Genomic DNA, 18,823 nt, shown 5'->3' with positions numbered 1-18,823 from the left:
TCCCTCGCTCTTAGTGTTCAGTGTGCGGGCTCTGTGTCCAACATGGGCCAACGCCTGCTTGCTCGGTCCCGTCAGGTAGAATCATTGATGGCAGAGGTGGAAGATCTTAAGCAGGAGATTAAACAGCTTAAGTACGAGAATAGAAGTTTGCATGTGCTTGCAAATAACTATTCGTCGGGCATGAAGAGGAAGCTTGATGAGATGCAAGAATCTCAAGGTCGCGTTCAAAGTGACCGTCAAAGGCTTGCGTCTTTCTTCCAGAGGCACATTTTTCCGGCGTCATCAAGCGTTCCACCAAGTATTGAGGCCTCGAATGCTCTATCTCCGATGCCTCTTGCTCCAATGCCTTCTGCTCCGAGAGTGTTGCCACGTAGTGGGGCTTCACGTACACATCCTTTGTGAAAGCTTCAACTTTTTTTTTTTTTTTTTTTTTTTTTTTTTTTTTTTTTTTTTTTTTTTTTTTTTTTGTACACATTTGTAATTTCTCGAAAATCAATGAACATGCTTTGTTTTATTTAGTGTATTGTGCTAAATACAGAGAAAACATGTACATCACCGTCCATCATCATTTTTTTATTCTTTCCTTTGCTTTCGGTGGCGCTGATCCACCGTTCATTTATATATATATATTTCAGATGGTGCCAGAAGCACCACCATTGTTTTTTCTTTCTTTTTATTATATATATATATTTTTTTTTTTCTTTTTGCACATGACTCCAGAAGCACCATCATTTTTTCTTTTAATTTTTTTTTTATTATTCTTTTAAAAGATGCTTCCAGCATCATCATTGCGGCTTTTATTTATTATTCTTTTGAAATATGCTTCCCGGCATAATCATTGCTACTTTTTTTTTTTTTTTTTTTTTTTTTTTTTTTTTTTTTCTTTATAAGGCCATCTGCAAGGCTGAGTTCGTGGGTGAAAACCCAGGCCGTGTCCGAGAGAAGACGGAGGAGATCTTTGGGTGTGAGTTGACAAACTTTGATTTTGTTGATCACATTCAAAGGCAGCAGCAGAGGCAAGCAGACGGATGAGATCTTTGGGTGTGAGTTAACAAACTTTGATTTTGTTGATCACATTCAAAGGCAGCAGCCATGGCGGAGGTGCAGGAAGCTTCATCAAGGCAAGTTCAACAGAAGCAGAGCTTACAGAAACTGCCCCAGCAGCAATGTTTGTTTCAGTTCTAACCCGCTTTCCCACAGTGATTGCGTGCTTGAACAGCCTACTGATGTTTCTACCAAAGCCAACAACTCCTTGGCCGACTTTAACAACTTGTTTCACCTGGGCAAGAATTTGACCTTCTCCGAGGACAAGAGAGTCAAGACCTGCTGATACTTCAAAGAGGTGCTGAGTGGCATCTTTATTATAGAGTAAAAACCGGTGTTGGCATAGCTCAGAAACAGGGACTCCACTTGACTTTGACATCCACTCGGTAACTTCTTTGACACCACGATGATGAGAGAGAGCTACAACATATATCTCCATTCGGTTGCAAGTACTAAGAACAGCTGCTTCTTCTATGTGATTTAAACCACACAGCTCCTCTATGGCTCGAGGCCATTCTGCTTCTGGAATGGCAATTTTTTTTTTTTTTTTTTTTTTTTTTTTTTTTTTTTTTTTCACGCATTTCAACGGGTGTTGTGTGAATACTAAGTCCGATGACCACAATACTGCTTCTTTCCTTTGTGTATCTATCAGCGGCAGAGGTCTTGAGCTGCTCAAGAGTGGAGATATTGGAAGAAGGTAAGAGAGACTGGGGGGTCGGCGGACCATGGAACCACCACTCGAGGTCGGGGCGACGATCTGGAGCACCGTGTCGACGTCGCGGGAGCTCAGGGCGTCATAAAGGGCGAGCACCACCCTTCGATTGCTGGACTTAGCGTCTTCCAGAGCTTCCAGAGAGTTAGCCAGTCGTAATCGTGCTTTCCGCCGTCTGTAGATGACAACAGATCATCAATGCCAGTTCTTCCCACCTTGGCCGATCCAACTGACAGCCTCCCCATCTTCCTCCGTCAACGGCTGGGCGGTGAAATCGCAGGGAGTGGAGAATGAGCGACTGCACGAAATAGATCCCGAAGAATCCAAGCAAGTAGATGAAGGAGGCGACGAACGCGAGTATCGCGACGATCTCGGAGAAGTTCACGACGTGGAGCGGCGTCGAGGTCCTGATCTTCCTCTATTATTTTCTGAAGCTCAGCATCTGCCCAATCTTCAATTCTGTCTGGGTTTTTTACGAGAGGCAAATGATCGGCTGCGACCAGTGCAAGCAGGTCGAAGGAACTTTCACTACCATTTCTCTCTGCTTTTCAGATCAGAGAAAAAATGTGAAAAAAATTTGATAGATTTGCAAAAAAGCTTTGTATATATAAAGCTTCGAATTTTTTTTTTTTTTTTTTTTTTTTAATCGGATCTGTAAAGTCTCTGCCTTTTTTGCTTCCGACTCACTCTTCAACTTGTTCAATTTTTTGGCGGAATCCGGTGCGTTTCAGATCAAGGTCGGGAGAATGATGAGTTTTCCGGCGAGGCACTCGTAGAGACGCTCACGAAGGGTAGCTTCTAACTGAGTACTCATTTTGGGCTTCCTGCTCGACCCTGTAGTCATCTTCGTCGACAATGGCCTTCACCAGCCTCTCCAGCTGCTTCTTTATCTCCACGGCCTTCGCCTTCTCCGCCGCCGTGGACGCATCGGCGTCGGTCACAGTTCCCTCCCCGGAGACGAAACCTTTCCTGGCCATTTGCGGAGGAAGGAAGAAAAATTGAGATCAGGGGTTGCTGTTGCTCTGATTATTCGTCTCAGATGAATGGGACGTCGAGAATTGTAGACCGTTGCTGCAGCTGCATCGTCTCGTCTGTCAGAGGAAGGCGAGAGAGACACAGAGAGAGATGCTCTGTTTTCCTGGATTTCTTTTTGTCTTGGTTTCTGTGTGCGACTGATTGATGGAGATGGATCGCCCGTTGGTGTAGAAATCAGGGACGCCGCCGCCTCCTCCGCCATTGAAGCCTCCCGATTGCATTTTTTTTTTTTTTTTTTTTTTTTTTTTTTTTGGTGCCTGAAGAAACGCATGGAAGGAGAAGAAGAGACAGTTTCTGTTTCTGTTTCTCTCTCTTATTGTCGCCTTGCATTCATTTGTAATTGCAATTAATTTGATAACTCGGCCAGATTCCAAACTCTAGAGAGAGAAAGTGAGGAGAGAGAGCTGGGATGCGGTAGGGTCCATAAACATGCTGGGGAGCTGGGATCGGCGATCGGACAGGGGAACGGCGTACCAGTCGGGGTGGTTGTTGACGCGTTTGTCAGTTTGTAGCCTCTGCAATTGCCTCTGGAACTCTACCGAAGTCACCACTGGATCCGATCCGATAACCCGTGGCCTGATCTGACAAACTCAGGCGGCGGCGCAACTTGATGTTGCTATCGACAGCGAAAATCTTGGTCTCGCCGCCGACGTAGCAGAGCTGGTTGTCGTGCGGGCGAGGGAGGATCTTTCCACCGTAGCTGCACATGAACTTGGCCTTGTAATTTTGGGTCTGAGGATTGGCTGGGTCGACCTCCCATGGCGGAGTGTTCTCGAAATCGATATCTCATGATCGTGGGGACGTGGTGGAATCCAAGAGAGAATGGCTGAGAAGCTGATTATAATGGATTCCATTCAAGGGGTTTAAGGCTAGAGGGAGGTTTGGATTTGGAAAAAGAAAGAGGAGAGGAGTGCTGGAAAGTTCTGGCCTTAAGGGAGCGAAGATAGAGATTTTGGCTCGGATTCTGGTGGGTCTGGGTGCGAGGAAGAAGAAGGACGCCATTGGACTGATGCTAATAGGCTCACGGTTTTGGGCTTTATCTTCAACAATCCAGCCCACGGTTTGGGCTTTTATCCTCAACAATCCAGCCCAATCATGGTTTGGGCTTTATCTTCAACAATCCAGCCCACCGCCATTATTATTATTTGTAATACATTATAATTTTTTTATTTTTTATTTTTTAATTTTTTTTTAATTTTTTTATTTTTTATTTTTTTATTTTTTTGATAATACATTATAACATATGTATTTTTTTTTCTTTTTTTTTTGATAATACATTATAACATATGTATTTTTTTTTTCTTTTGTAATAAAATTGACTTTCTTTAATGAAACATTTATTTATTTATTTTGATGTGACTGTACTTGAAGTTTTGAAGTTTCAAGTTGCCTACGTACTCTTCCAAAGAAGAGATCAAGTCATAACGTAGTTCAAATGAGTGATGATTTTGGTGATGATTTTGATGATGATTTTGGTGATGATTTTGATGATGATTTTGGTGATGATTTTGCCGTACACAGTTTATGCTCTTGCGGGCCAGGAGCGTCTTGGTGCCGTTTGCATTTTTAGCTCGTGCAGGCAAGGAGCGTTTGTTGTCGCCTTTTATGCTCGTGCGGACAAGGAGCTTTGGTTGTCGCCTTTTAGGCTCGTGCGAACGAGGAGCTTTGGTTGTTGTTGTGGATTTGTCAAGCGATCTGGGAGAGGCGTTCCTCGCAATCTTCATAGGAAGGAGCCTTGACCGAGTAATTGAAGAAGTCTTCTGGGAAGAGGTCGCACATTGTGATGGGGATGGACGATCTTTGTGTCGAAATTTCATTATCTCCAACACTTTCACATTGTTCTGGAGGTTGACAAGAGCTGTTTTGCCCCCTTTTCGATTGATAAACTTGTGGACAAGATGGTTGCTGCTTGTCCAATTTCTTCGCAGCGATCTTCGAAAGACATTCCTCACAATCTTCATAGCAAGGAGTCTTGATCGAGAAATTGAATAAGTCTTCGAGGAAGAAAAGATCCCGCATGAACGATCTTTGTGTTGAAATTTTCTTATCTTCAACATTTTCACATTGCTTTGGAGGTTGGCGAAAGCTGCTTTCCCCCCTTTCTGATTGGTGCACTTGTGGAGAAGACATATGTTTCTCGTGCAGTTTCTTCGAAGCGACATGAGTCCATCCTTCAATTTCACTTGACTTGGAGCATGCCCCCAACAGTCGAGGTGAAGACTTTGAGTCGAAAGAGCCAGAAGTGACATCTTTCTTAGGGATTTCATCTTCAGTGCCGTCCTCTTGGGTTTGTTGGCATGAAGATTTGCCAGTGTGGACGACGATGCGCCTCCTTACCTTCAGTGGTCCTTTTGTGTCGACCTCTAGGATTGCTTGGCGCTTCATCCTTGAAGGAATCAAGCTTTGAACGTCGCCTTTTTCTGCTAACCCATCGAACTTTTCTTCCTTTGGTGTTGTCTTCCTCTTTCCAAAAGGCTTCTCATTATCTTCAAATCTTTCCGAAGCTGATGGTCGCAGAGGAGAGATAGCTGTGTTGCTTTGTTTCTTAGGCTTTAACAACCTTTCAAAAACAGAGCTTTGGGATGTTGGCATGCTAAGCCTCTTGAAGACAGAGGTTCGGCCTTGACTACCAATGCGATTAAGCGCTGAAATTCTGGAGCTTGAATGGCTCATCCTATCGAAGACCGACGGCCGAGGGACGGGTTTAGGCTCCTTTTGGTCTTGTTCAATGCTCACGCTGATGTGTTGAGCGCTAGCTTTCTTCACTTTGCTTGAAATCTTCACGGGTGCATTTGGTGTGAAGCCAAGTCCGGCTTTGTTGTTGTCAACTCCGTAACCATGCTCCTTCAACTTCTTTTGAGTTTTGGTGAGGTTAAGTTCTTTGTCATCGACGGTGTTTGAAACCTTCTTTCCAAGATTTGAAGAGGAAGCAAAGTCATGCCTAGCCTTTGACATGGGTTCGTAGGCATTTGGGTTAAAGCCTTCTTCGGTCTTCTTAGTTGGAAGAGAGCTTGGTTTCATTTTGACGCCATGCTGTGCCTCCAGACGGTTGATGAGTCCGGCGGTTTGCAAGTTTTTCTCCTCTGCAGTCCGTGTGAGCTTTGTGATTGCTTCATTCATCTGAGCTAGTTGCTCCTCGATTGAAGTTGCTCCAGTGGTCATGACTTGCATGGTTGTACTGCCGCTCGAATCAGCGCCGGAGGGTAGGGACTCTGAGTATTTCCTCAGGCTTTCCCCTCTTGATGCCCTTAGCGAGGCTAGGGTGATCACAGGATCGTGCCTCAGGTGCTCTTGTTCCTTTGACAGAGTTAATGCAGGGGCGGAAGCCGCGGCAAAAAGAGCTCTTGCTTCACTTCGGGTTGTGATGCCCAAAATATCACCAGTTGCGGCGATAATGTTCTTGTTCTTCGCTTTGACTGCAGGAACAGCTTGATCCTTTCTTGATGCCATTTGCGTTTTTTTGATGATTTGAGGATAGAGATGAGAGGTAGAGATAAGTCCCACTGGGCGTGCCAAATTTGTAAACACGAGAAATTCCTGAAACAGGCGAGAGACAAGAATACGTGTACAAAATAATATTTTGTATTAATGATTTTGGGGTTACAATCTCTTTGTAATTTGGTCCTCTGATTCTATCTTCGTAGGGTGTGGGTTTGTGGATGAGTTGTTGATCCAAAGGGCCGTCGGGGCTTGATCTAAGGATGCACAGCTGATGAATGGATCTTCAAGGGGCGTTGGGCTTGATCTTGAAGGTTGATGGATGAACGGATCTTCAAGGGCTTTTGGGCTTAATCTTGAAGGATGAACGGATGTGTGGATTTGTTGAGGTTGTTGATCCAAAGGGGCCGTTGGGGCTTGATCTTAGGATGAACGGATCTTCAAGGGCTTCTGGGCTTAATCTTGAAGGTTGATGGATGAACGGATCTTCAAGGGCTTTTGGGCTTAATCTTGAAGGATGAACGGATGTGTGGATTTGTTGAGGTTGTTGATCCAAAGGGGCCGTTGGGGCTTGATCTTAGGATGAACGGATCTTCAAGGGCTTCTGGGCTTAATCTTGAAGGATGAACGGATGTGTGGATTTGTTGAGGTTGTTGATCCAAAGGGGCCGTTGGGGCTTGATCTTAGGATGAACGGATGATGAGCGATGAACACTTTCTTCAAGGGCCGTCGGGGCTTGATCTTGAGTTGGTGGAAGTTCTTCAAGGGCGTCGGGGCTTGATCTTGAAGGTTGATGGATGATGAACGATGAACGGATGTGTGGATTTGTTGATCCAAAGGGGCCGTTGGGGCTTGATCTTAGGATGAACGGATCTTCAAGGGCTTCTGGGCTTAATCTTGAAGGATGAACGGATGTGTGGATGATGAACACTTTCCTCAAGGGCCGTCGGGGCTTGATCTTGAGTTGGTGGAAGTTCTTCAAGGGCCGTCGGGGCTTGATCTTGAAGGTGGATTTGACGAAGAACGAAGATTGCTTTCTTGATCCTTCGGGATTTGCTTGAGAGCTTTAGAGTTTCAAGGCTTCTTTCTTTCTTCCTTCCTTCTTTTCTTCTTTTCCTTTCTCCTTCTCCTTCCTTCTTTTTTTCCCTTCTTCCTCCTTCTTTTCTTCCCCCTCCAAATGAATGCCTTTGGCCTCATATTTATAGAATTCCAAAACTTGATTTTTGGATTTAAATAATCAGATGAAATAAATCGTTTCTGCCAGGTATTGACACGTGTCATATTTGATGACTTTTCCAATTTATTTCGATTTTTTGTTGAATCACACGCTACATGTAAAATTTATGTGACACGTGAACGTTGAAATTTTAATTATTGATCAACATTCATTTCACCGAAATTTTGATGTCTACAGTTGTTTCATTCTTACAGAAACGCAGATGAGAGACAACAGTTTCAGTTTCTTTCTTCCCGAGAGGAACAATGCCCCTAACAGGGTGCCCAACATTTTTGCAGCTTGATCAGCTCGATGCAGCAAATGCTATTTCTCGTCCAGTTTTAGGGAATTTAGCCTTCTAACTCTCTGATCGAGCTCCTTCATCACCGCTGGTTCTTGCTTTTTCCTTTGCTTTGATATCGTGTTGGTTGTCATTGAACCTATCTGATCGAATGCCACCTGCAATAGTGTGGACGTCATATTAGATGGAAAATCGTTTCAGAACCTGGTATTCACGGACTTGGAAAATTATGTGAACCTATCTTTTTACATCAATTAATCATTTGTGACAGATCTGTTATCCGTAAATAGGGAATGACATTTATTTTTATATTCACGTCAGTCAAGTTTTTCGTTAATGCATTTACTGATACAAGGTTGACACGACGAAAATAAATATTTCCCTGGGGGGAAAAAGGAAACTGCAGAGAAATGCGTTACCGTCAATAGCTCATCAGGATCAAATAGGTGATGAGTGGTTTTCTGCAGAATACTGATTACATCACCAACATGATGGGTTATAAGCAGCTCATCTTCCTTCATCTGCAATCGCAAATCACAAAATCAGACAAACTTTTCCCGTATTCATGTCAAGAGCTAGTAAATCTGCATAACAAAATACAAGCAATGGAAAAGGCCAAAGTATAAACTTCTTGTACCTTAAAGATTGCCAAAGCGACATGAAATAGAACTTTAGCCCCCTCGTAGAAAAGGACATCCCATACCCTTAGAGTAGTCTTCAAAGAAAAAAAACGAGAGAGAGCAATGGAAGTGTTAGTCAATAGTTAGTAACAGAAATTCACAGCATGTTTCTAGAGAGAGAGAGAGAGAGAGAGAGAGAGATTTGGTTTAACCTCAGAAGGCAAGCTCTTAGAAAAGAGGCATAGAAACCACTCGGTGGCCACAAGGGAGACATCAAATTCCATTGCTTCCAAATGCGCCGCTATCCTGCATTTGCTTCCGATTTTAAAAGATAGAAAGTAAAACATAAGACACTTCAGGAAAGTCAGTGAAAGGAAGGTACCTCGGGCACTTTTTATCTAGGAACTCCTTGAAAACTCTTTGTTCAACATGGCATCCTGATAAATTATTTGTATAGCAGTCATTAACCAACACATTTTCCAAGAGGACTGCAAGCATCCAAAATGCATCCTCCTCTGTTTTCATCACAAGCAGTAACAATGCTGCAACATAATTTAAGCCCTGTACCAAGAAGGTTGAGCCGTTCCAGGTAAGTAAACATCCACAGCCAAAAGTGAAATAATTCATATGAAAATACAGACAAAGACAGACCAACTTTGGTGCTTCAAAATAATTATCTAGAAAAAATACTTGACATAAGATCTTCTCTGAAGCAACTAAGATAAGTGGAGATGAACCTTCAAGTATTTTACAACACAGCAGCAAAAACTCATACTTGAGCGGGGCATAAAACAGGAGTTGGTGAGGTAAGGAGTTGAGATGGCTGGGGAAACAACAAAAAGGTACTGCTGTAACAATAAGTATTTCGGAAACCACTCGAGTATATGCAAGTTTTTGTTATTTCTTTGATGAGGATGTTCTCTTTTAGAAGAGGTGTGGCTTCTAGATGGATCCAGTGTGAACAATGTAAAACATGTAGTTAACAATTGGACTTAAACAGGAAGAGTAACTGTAAAACACAAGAACGGTGCCGTGATGATAAACAATCGAAGGGTTGAATTTAATCTGAACAAAAACAATAATATGATTGACGAGTAACAGAAGTAGAATCTTGAACATGCTGCAGCTCGGAACATTTAGGCTCATCGTAATCACACAGCTTTAAGAATGCCTCAAGTGTATTTTGAAAGTTTTAGGAGAACCACCTGACAGTATCCAACATCAGAATCACGGAACGAATACCCAACAAGGACGCGTCGGAGAGCAGCATGACCCTCTGGGGTGTCCAACCATGGATGACCGGGGAAGGTCCGGGGCAGGTCCTGCACATACATCAATGAGTGGATTGCAGAAAGTGGAAGAAATTCAATGGCAACACAGATACGACCTATATAAGCTATAACCCTTAGCACTAGAGCAAAAAGTAACCTACTTCCCAACACTTTCCCAATGGATTTGTATAAGCAGAGACACAAATCCTGCAAACTTGAACATCACATTCCCAAACATCATCCATAAAAGTTTACTACTTTCTAGCATAGCTAATATTTTCCTAAATTCGCAGGCGCAGCCACTGCAACATTGGCTAAAGCGGATGTGCTCCCCCTATGCACTCAAGCTCAAATTCCCCTCCCCGCAGTTTAGATTAGAATATCACTACTCACTAGTATCAAAAATATTTTACTAAATTGATCCTGAAATTACTTATACTCTCAAAAGGGAAGCTTAACCGAAGAAAATCATACCAATATAAAATCAAATTCCAAAATTTTCCAGAACCCACTATAGCAAAATCCAAAAGAGGGGGCAAATTAAGAAACTCACATGATCAATCTGCCTGGTGGCAGGGGTGACCTTGCCCTCAGTGGCCTTGATCAGGTCATCGTAATAGCTCTCCGGCGCGGTGGACTTCTTCTTGGCCGCCCCGGACAGCGAAAACCACACCTTGGGGCGGAGCACCGGCGGAATCCCCTTCCTAATCAGCTTCTTCAGAGTGATGGCATTGGCCAAAGCTGAAAACTTTAGGGAGGACTTCAAGTTCCCTTCAGAAATGGAAGTCTGCAGGTACCAATTTGCACCTTTGTTTGCCTCCAACGACCACCATACCCTCCCCTGCTGCCTCACCTTCTCCCTTACCTCATTCAACACATTCACATCGTCCACATTCCCTTCCACTGTAAACCCATAAAGGTCCTGGAATTTTACTGTCAGATTCGCCCTCCTGGCATGGATACTGGGCCTCAGGATTTGTATCTGGGATTGGAATTCCAGGGACAGGTCTCTCTTGCTCTGAGTCCCAAACATCTCTTCAGGTATGGGATTCCAGAGGGTCAGATCAAGATAAGGAGAGAGAAAGAGGAGAGAGAGAGAGAGAGAGAGAGAGAGGATTTGTCAATCAAAGAAAAAACCCACCAGCTACAAATCCATGGTATTGGTCTTCTTTTGCAGTCAGAGAAGAAAAAGCTTTGAAATTTGAACAATTTGTTTGAATTCTACAACTAGGTTGCTGACAGATTTGATGAAAGATGAGTTAGGACAAAAAATCATCACCCGAAAAACCTAGCATTTGTAATGGCCATCAAAGTCTCTTTTCTGCCATTAATATATCAACTCTACCCAAAAATATTCAAAGATAAAAAATAAAAAAATGAAAAGAATTTTTCCTTTTATGTGGGCTTATTTTTGTAGAAAAATAAATATTTTCAGACAAAAAAAAAACCCCAGAGAAAAGGAATGGTGGAAAAGAAGAAGAAAAAAAAAAAAAAAAAACAGGAGATCTTTCCTGCAATGTGAAATGCAAATTACAAAAGGGAAAAATAAGGAAAGAAAGTGGTAGCTGAGATAGGGTTTGATTGTAGAAGACAAGAATATTCTAATTTAGGGTTGAAAATTTATTTGTGGAATTGGATGATTAAGAAGTGGTTTTACCAGGAAAGTCCGAATTTTTAGGGATAAATAAGAGAAAATTTGAGCAATTGTCCCTGCACTTTGGAAGAATTGGAGTTTTAGTCCTTGAACTAAAAATCTATGAATATTGATACCTAACTTGTTATAATCTAAAGTAATAGTCATTGTTTCTAACTCTTTTAGAACTTCTAATCAAAATAAATAGTTTAAAATGACAAGAATAGATAGAGATTTTAAAGGAGTTAACCAAATGGATCATTGCTCCACATTATTACAATTTAGGATCAATAATCTCGAATTTTAATTCGATGACCAAAGCTTTAAGAGAGCGTTGCTCAAATTATCTTAGTAATTAAAGCTACCATAATAAAAATGGATGGTATGAACTATGAAGTGGGAAAGAAAATAGTGTAGGAGGAAGGGGTCAATTTGTAAAATAAGTTAGTGTTGTGGGTTTTTTGTTTAAATTTGCTTCTACAAATATATATTTTTTGGACTTTTTTGGAGACGGTTGACACTGAAAGGAGACAGACATTCACGATTTTCACACCCACTGTATACAGAGTTTCTCTTTCCTTTCTTTCTGTTTTTGGCTTCTTTTGTTTTATTTGTTATTTTTGTTACTTCATTTGTTTAGATAATTTTAGATAAAAAAATAAAATTTGAAAATAATAGGGAAACTTAGAGATGATTTGCTTTCAATCCATGAACATATGAGTTTTATCTTAAAATATCGGTATCTGTAGAAATATCAATGGATATATCGAAATCAGTTGACTTTGATGAAAATGATGAAAGTTTTCTCAAAAAACGTAGAAGTTTAAAATATAAGTCATATAGCAATTTGTTAATATTAACAGATATGTTAGAAATATCAATGAAATTTGTCGGATTTAACCAAAACTTAAGAATTTCTTCGATAGAAGATGAAGTCTTTCCATTATAATTCTATGAATTTTTTCAATTTTTTTCCTCAATATATTGACCGCACCAAAATTTTTTTAAACATTGGTTTTTCTCAATTCAAGGAGGTGGTGTTTTGATTTGTTCCACGGTGCTGTAATGAGGCTTGGTGGTGCTTTCATTTCTAACGGTGTTGTAAGGAAGGTGCTCCGACAGTTCACTATAGATTTTTTTTTTTTTGAACAAACGATATTAGCTACATTAAAGAAGAAGAGTGGGTTTAACCTAACAATGAGCTAGCAATAATATGGTTCAAATTTGCCTTTAGCGAGAATCGAATATAAAACATTTCACTTATATGTGAAGATGAATATCTATACCGTAATGCTAAGTGGCGTCTGTAAATATTTAAATACCTACCACTTGCATATGTTTTTTTTTTTTTCAAATGATAAGATATTTATAATCATATTTAATATTGAAGTCAAAGAGTAAATATATAATTTTTCCACACGAATAATGGTATAATTTAAAATAAATTTCTTTAAATTAAAAATAATAAGATTTAAAACTTAAATACAGAAAGAATAACACACTGCTCTCTCGGTCTTATAATGCTCAGTCCCCTCAATATTTGCTTTGAAAAAAAGGAATATAATATCCTTAGAGGGATTTAATTGTAATTAAACCAGATTGAGTTCCAACCCAAAATTAGAGGACAAACCACAGTTTGACAGAAACGTAAAGCGTGTTTTAGTTTTGAAAATAGGAAGGGGGAGGCAATAATTAAACGAAAGACGAAGGGCATTTCTGCAGTGAAATTTAACAGTATAGGGCCCGCGAAATAATTACCAGAAATGCTATTGAGCTGGAGTTGCGTGGGGCCTAGTTTGCGGGACCACAACCTCTAAGCGCGCCAAAAAGGATGGCTGGAATCACGTGCGAGTACCTCACATTCTTGCTTCTGACCATCAGATCGTGTCCGAAGATGTACAACGCCACGTGGGTAGACTGGCAGTCGTACGTTATGGTTGTGGACCTGTGGTACGAAGCTTACACACGTGTGCTGATGCGGGTTCACGGTATTCAAGATGCGACCGGTGCAGTGTAGTACTGCTCTCTGGAGCCCTGGGGCCCCTAACTAGTGCCTCGTAGGAGGACATGCGGACGCGTTTGGTTCGGTGCTGGGCCGGCCTCCATTGTTACGAATACAAGAAGGTGGGCCGGTTTTTGGGCGGGTCCCACTGGCGGTGGAGCGTGACTCTCTGCAAAATACAGTTTATTTGGTTGCATCCGGAAAACGGACGTGGTAGAATTCTCTTTCTTGTTTAATCTTTCTGAACAGTTGGGATTAAATTACATTAATTATTTTTTAATTATTTTGTTTTGAATCTTTTTATAAAAAATGAAGACAAACAAGAAAGTGTGAGAATAAAAGAGAAGAAAATCTTACACTGAAATGGACAATGAAACTTAAATAAAGTGTAGTTACGTTGCATTTCTAAATCATTAGAAACAAATATGTTTGATTATCTCAGGTTTAATGTCCTCAAGCATTGTATTCATCCCTTTACATTATTTTGTAAGTTTAGCGTTTGTTTCGTGTCTAGAATTAGATTAAATAACTCAATATATTTAAAGTTGAAATTATGATTAAAAAATGACGTTAAACTTGAAGCTAAAAGATGGAGTATTCAATTAGCAGAAGTAAGTTTACAACAAAGAACATTAATTTATGCATTGACTTTGGGTCCTCCATATTTTTAGCTTTGACCACATTTTGTCTTTAGAAATAAGAAGTCTTAAATTCGATATTTGCTAAAGATGAATTTACACCGTATTATCGCTAACTTATTATGAAGCTTTTTTCACTCTCACACCCCTTAGTGTAGATAATATCGTTTATTCAAAAGAAAAAATGTCAACTCAAAACCCTAAATTCCAAAAATGAAAAGGGAGTTAATGTCAAGGGGCATGCAAAATTAAGTTTGGCCAAATACTTTTTCCATTTGAAGAAAAATTTTATAATTTCAAATGATTGAAACTGGTGACATCAAAGTATGTAGGTTTTTCAGAGAGACCCCTATATATATGAAATATAGTTTGATCATTGTTTGATCATTTATAGGTTGTTATCGGCTGCCTTCAACTGAAATTATGAAAATTTGCAATGAAATTGGTGTACGAACTCATTCAAATTAATCGGAATTAGAAAAGAATTAAAAAAAAAAATCAAAAGTTTGAATTCTGCAATGAATTCCAACCAAATTTATGTAATGAATCATTAAATATCGTCAATATTCATTGATTTTCTTATATATCACCTATATATGGTTAAGTTTGCATTTCAACCATTTTTCATATCGATCTTTGATTTTTCAGATATTTCAACAAAAATATCGATTATTTCATGTATGTTTTAAACACTAATCGGGAGAGGGACACGTACACAAGAAGATCAATTATTTTTGGGTACAATTCAATACTGATATGGCCTATGGGGTCCTTTTGTGCTCAATAAAAATCATCGTCTTGGATCATGCATTACACGTGCTATCACTTCTTTCCTTTACTACAAAGACAAGATCATGTCAGTTCCCCAAAAAAAAAAAAAAAAAAAAAAAAAAGAGAGGAGGGGAGGGGGGGGGGGAATTTCGTGCAGGACATAATTTATCGGATACCTCCATACAACTACTACTCAATCACATGCAGCGAGGTTTTTTATGATGTAGGGCACAACAGTACAAGGTCATGATCTCTCCATAAAAAACCTTTCTTGCCCCGTTGCATGAAACGAATATATATATATTGATTTTATAGTTTTTATTATGAGTTACTCACATAATATAGTAAATTTGAAATCGATGATAATTTCATGTAAATCCTGAACCTAAAAAGCATTTAGCATCGACATCACATCATAAACAACAGTACTAGGGTTTGCTTTCTTGATTCTTATGGTCGCATTATACAAATTTTAATTTTAGCGTGCAAGTGTATATTCCACCGTCCCAAATTGTTGTAAGCAAAGCAAATTGTGAAACATTTGCATTTGGCAGAAAGATTTTCAAAGCAAATATGACAAATTTTCTTACTCTTCTTTTTGACGGTTCTTCCGTTGGTCTTTGCAGCTTGCTTTCCTTGCAGACAAAGATTGCACGCAAACTTCATCATACACATTTCTGCCTTTTTTTCTTTTGACTATTTTGTTAATTATTTTTTACATAAGACATGATTTGGACTTTAATCTACCAAAAGGTGTTAATTGTTAAAGAAACACCAATAATTGTTAATTCTCCACAGAGAGTTGTGAAAATTTTCATAAAAAAGGGAAAAGATTTTACAGTTTTTTTTTTTTTTTTTTGGGAAGCCAAACAAATTCACTGATCTCCAATCTTTTCCTGGATTTGGATCCTCTCCTGAGCCTAAGGAGAGGATCCTCTCCTGAGCCTAAGGAGAGGATCCTCTTGATGAAGACATGTGGACCATTAGATTTTTATCTAACGGCTACAAACAAGAAAATTATTTTAAAGTTATAATAATTATAGTCATTGAATAAAAATCTAACGGTCCACGTGTCTTGATCAGGAAGATCCTCTCCTTAGGCTGACGAGAGGATCCAAATCCTCTTTTCCTGACCGGGCAAATGGCAATTAAGTTAGGAGCATCAGAACGTGACAAAGTGTTACATGTAGTTAGGAGCATCCGAAACATTATTCACTTTAAAATATAAATCAAAATGGCTATCAGGACACCAGCAAGAACAAAGCCGATTTATTTTTAAAGCTACGTGAGCCCACGACCTTACCCCATATAATTTTATGGCCATTATGTACACTTTAAATAGGTTTGTTTTGTTGCTGCTGTACGTGCCCTATCCAAATCAAACAAATTGATTTCCCTTTTAAGCTTATGGTTCATTAGATCGATCGAATAGAATCTTCATATGCTTCCAAGTTTGCCCTTATAAAACTGTGAGGGGTCATTTTTTTCCCCTAATAAACTGCAAAGTCCATTCCACGTCTAGCACTGCTACTATGGGAAGTGCTACGAGGCGAATTTATTAATAAAAAGGAAAAATACAATAGGCCAACAGGGACGTGAAGTTAAATCCCAACCATTAAATAATTTATAAAAAACAAATCAACAACTTTTAGCAAAACCTATAGCAAGGAAGATGAGAAAGGTTACGAAAATAAGCAGTTGCAGCATAAGAAGGGAATGATTCCACTGGGGTGAGCAACACACCATAATTAACTAAACAACCAGCAACTTGATTATGTACCATCTCTAGCTAAAAATATGAAAAAACTGAACTTGCATGAAGGATAATAAAACTTGGTGGTTATATATACTAACTAACTAACTAACTAAAAGCCTCTAGGGGACCAATAAAAAAATAAGGCAAACTATAGTGGTTGATACATAAAAACTGCAAATTACAGTGGTTGATAAATGGCTACTAGATCTCATTGACCATCACAAGTAAATATTGAATGTTTCGCTTCCATTCATTACCAGAAATTGTCATTTGTTTGACGAAGTTTTGCCCTGACGTATAATATTTTAGCAGGCAAATATTCTTTACCCTGATGGAATACCTCTGTTCATCTAGCAAAAAGGGTCAACATTTTGATTTCTTCAGAAGCTTTTGCCCGATGAAAAGAATTTGACGGGCAAAGAATTGGTCATTGGGTAAGCTTTTTGCTCCAAGGGAAAACCTTGGCCTGTAAATTGGAAACCTTTAGGACTACCTCTAGATTAAAACGTAAAGTTTAGGTTTTAAACTAACCCAATCATTCTTCAATGATTGGGCGTTAAAACTTAAAATTTGGGCAATTTTAACCAGAACCTTGGCCAAGGTTAAAAGGTTGGCCCGCTAAAATATAGGTTTCAAACTAACTCAATCATTCTCCAATGGTTGGGTCTAAATAAGTATTGTGTTAAAACCTAAAATTTGGACAATTTAAATTATTAAATACATTAAATCCAATAATTGAGGTCAAATATGACTAAATGTAAGAGTTAAAAAAAAGGATCTAAACAATTAAAAAGTATTCAATTAAAATTCACCCAAAAATTCTATAAATACATGTTTCTGTTGTGGCTTATTTTATCTGACAAGGTTAAAAGGGCCGGCGGCAAGGAGAAGAGATTGAGAGAGATGTGTTTGTAGAATTGTAGGGGAATGTGTGTTGTTATCCCTCCTACATTGTGCCTTTATATATAGTAGTAAAAGAGAGAAGATATTCCTTCTTCCCCAAGTAATACAAGTTGTAACAGGAAATGATAACTAGAATCAAATCTAATCTAGGTTTACACAATCACACTTAAACTAGGAATGTTTACAACACTCTCCCTTGAGTATGTAAATACTCAAGGTAGATTTAATATCATGCATAAGTTAAGGAAGTCTCATTGGCACTGATTCTAAGGAACAACACTTATTCTCAATAAGGTAAGAACTTGCATAAGTAGTAAGTCTCACTAAAAAACCCTAAGGCTATGGCAAAAATCCGAGTAGGGACAAAATCCATAGTCTAAGGAACAATGTGTGAGAAATGCAAAGTCAAAAGAAACGTTTATGAGACATCATCAGGGATATGACCAGCCCAAAGTGGGTGCCTTGTTAAAACCTAGTTAGGTAGCAAAAACCCAGTGGGAAAAAATGCTCCTAATCGTAGGGAAAAAGAGTACATTAAGATCAAGCAAGTATCTTCAAGATACTCCCCCTGAATTTGACACAATTCCAAAGAGATATAGCATAGTTACAACTCAGAAAGTTTATGCATACTAATTCCATGAACAAGCTTCTGAAATGTCGTCTTCGGCAGTGATTTGTTGAAGAGGTCGGCCGAATTGTCTTGTGAACTGATTTGTGTGACTTTAATCTTCTTATGCTCTTGTTGTTGATGTGAAAAGAAGAACTTCGGCGCAATATGCTTGGTGTTGTCTCTTTTGATGTAACCTTTCTTGAGCTGTTCAATGCATGCTGCGTTGTCTTCAAAGATCGTCGTCGGGACATCAACGATAAGATAAAGATCGCAAGAGCTTCGAATATGGCCCACTATTACTCTCAACCAAAAGCATTCCCGAGTTGCTTCATGTAAGGTGAGAATTTTTGCATGGTTAGACGAAGTGGCAACTAAGGTTTGTTTAGTTGACCTCCAAGATATTATGGTGCCTCCAACGATAAAAACATAACCCGTTTAAGAACGCGCTTTGTGCGGATCAGATAAGTATCTTTCGTCGGCATAACTAACAGGCGAGAATCGTCTCGAGAAACAGAGGGTTCGGTATCACTCGAGGATTCATAGGGATAGAACAAGCTCAAATCCGTAGTACCTTTAAGGTAACAGAAGATGTGTCTTTCACACCAGTCCAATGTCTGCATTTGGTGCATTATTGTATCTTGCCAAAAGATTAACAGCGAATGAGATGTCGGGTTTAGTGCATTGAGCTAAGTACAATAAAGCGCCTATCACACTTAGATAAGGAACTTCAGGCTTTAAAATCTCTTCATCATCCTCCTTCGGACGGAAGGGGTTTCGTTTTGCATCTAGCGATCGAACGACCATAAAAGTACTCGAAGGCTTCGCTTTATCCTCGTTAAAATGGCGTAACACTTTCTGGGTGTAGTTCGATTG

At 39.5% G+C, this 18,823-nt stretch overlaps 2 protein-coding genes across 2 annotated transcripts; one reads left to right on the top strand and one right to left on the bottom strand.

Annotated features, from left to right (window-relative positions):
* The first annotated feature begins 1,591 nt into the window (after positions 1-1,591).
* On the top strand, positions 1,592-3,049 carry LOC125474959. Its single transcript, XM_048579224.1, has 2 exons — positions 1,592-2,268; positions 2,488-3,049. Exons 1-2 carry the CDS (start codon positions 1,938-1,940, stop codon positions 2,556-2,558), a joined length of 402 nt encoding a protein of 133 aa, XP_048435181.1. The 5' UTR covers positions 1,592-1,937; the 3' UTR covers positions 2,559-3,049.
* Positions 3,050-7,648: 4,599 nt separating this feature from the next.
* LOC125474958 (TBC1 domain family member 2B-like) lies at positions 7,649-11,106 on the bottom strand. Its single transcript, XM_048579223.1, has 8 exons — positions 10,779-11,106; positions 10,191-10,672; positions 9,572-9,688; positions 8,749-8,927; positions 8,579-8,672; positions 8,384-8,461; positions 8,166-8,267; positions 7,649-7,904 (listed from the first exon to the last, which is right to left on the bottom strand). Exons 2-8 carry the CDS (start codon positions 10,668-10,670, stop codon positions 7,770-7,772), a joined length of 1,185 nt encoding a protein of 394 aa, XP_048435180.1. The 5' UTR covers positions 10,671-10,672; positions 10,779-11,106; the 3' UTR covers positions 7,649-7,769.
* Positions 11,107-18,823: the final 7,717 nt, after the last annotated feature.

The sequence above is a fragment of a genome, unplaced genomic scaffold (genome assembly GCF_019419815.1).
Source record: "Pyrus x bretschneideri cultivar Hongxiangsu unplaced genomic scaffold, Pyrus_bretschneideri_v1 Contig13, whole genome shotgun sequence".
Lineage (NCBI taxonomy): Eukaryota > Viridiplantae > Streptophyta > Magnoliopsida > Rosales > Rosaceae > Pyrus > Pyrus x bretschneideri.
The sequence above is the reverse complement of the archived record's forward strand: the minus strand, read 5'-3'. Positions and strand labels throughout refer to the sequence as shown.

Coding starts and splice junctions, on each gene's coding strand:
- LOC125474958 (XM_048579223.1), bottom strand. CDS start 10,670: ATGTTTGGGACTCAGAGCAAGAGAGACCTGTCCCTGGAATTCCAATCC. Junction 8,673..8,748: donor CTAGATAAAAAGTGCCCGAG/GTACCTTCCTTT, acceptor AAGCAAATGCAG/GATAGCGGCGCATTTGGAAG. Junction 7,905..8,165: donor ATCCTGATGAGCTATTGACG/GTAACGCATTTC, acceptor ACACTATTGCAG/GTGGCATTCGATCAGATAGG.
- LOC125474959 (XM_048579224.1), top strand. CDS start 1,938: ATGACAACAGATCATCAATGCCAGTTCTTCCCACCTTGGCCGATCCAA. Junction 2,269..2,487: donor GCTGCGACCAGTGCAAGCAG/GTCGAAGGAACT, acceptor GGTGCGTTTCAG/ATCAAGGTCGGGAGAATGAT.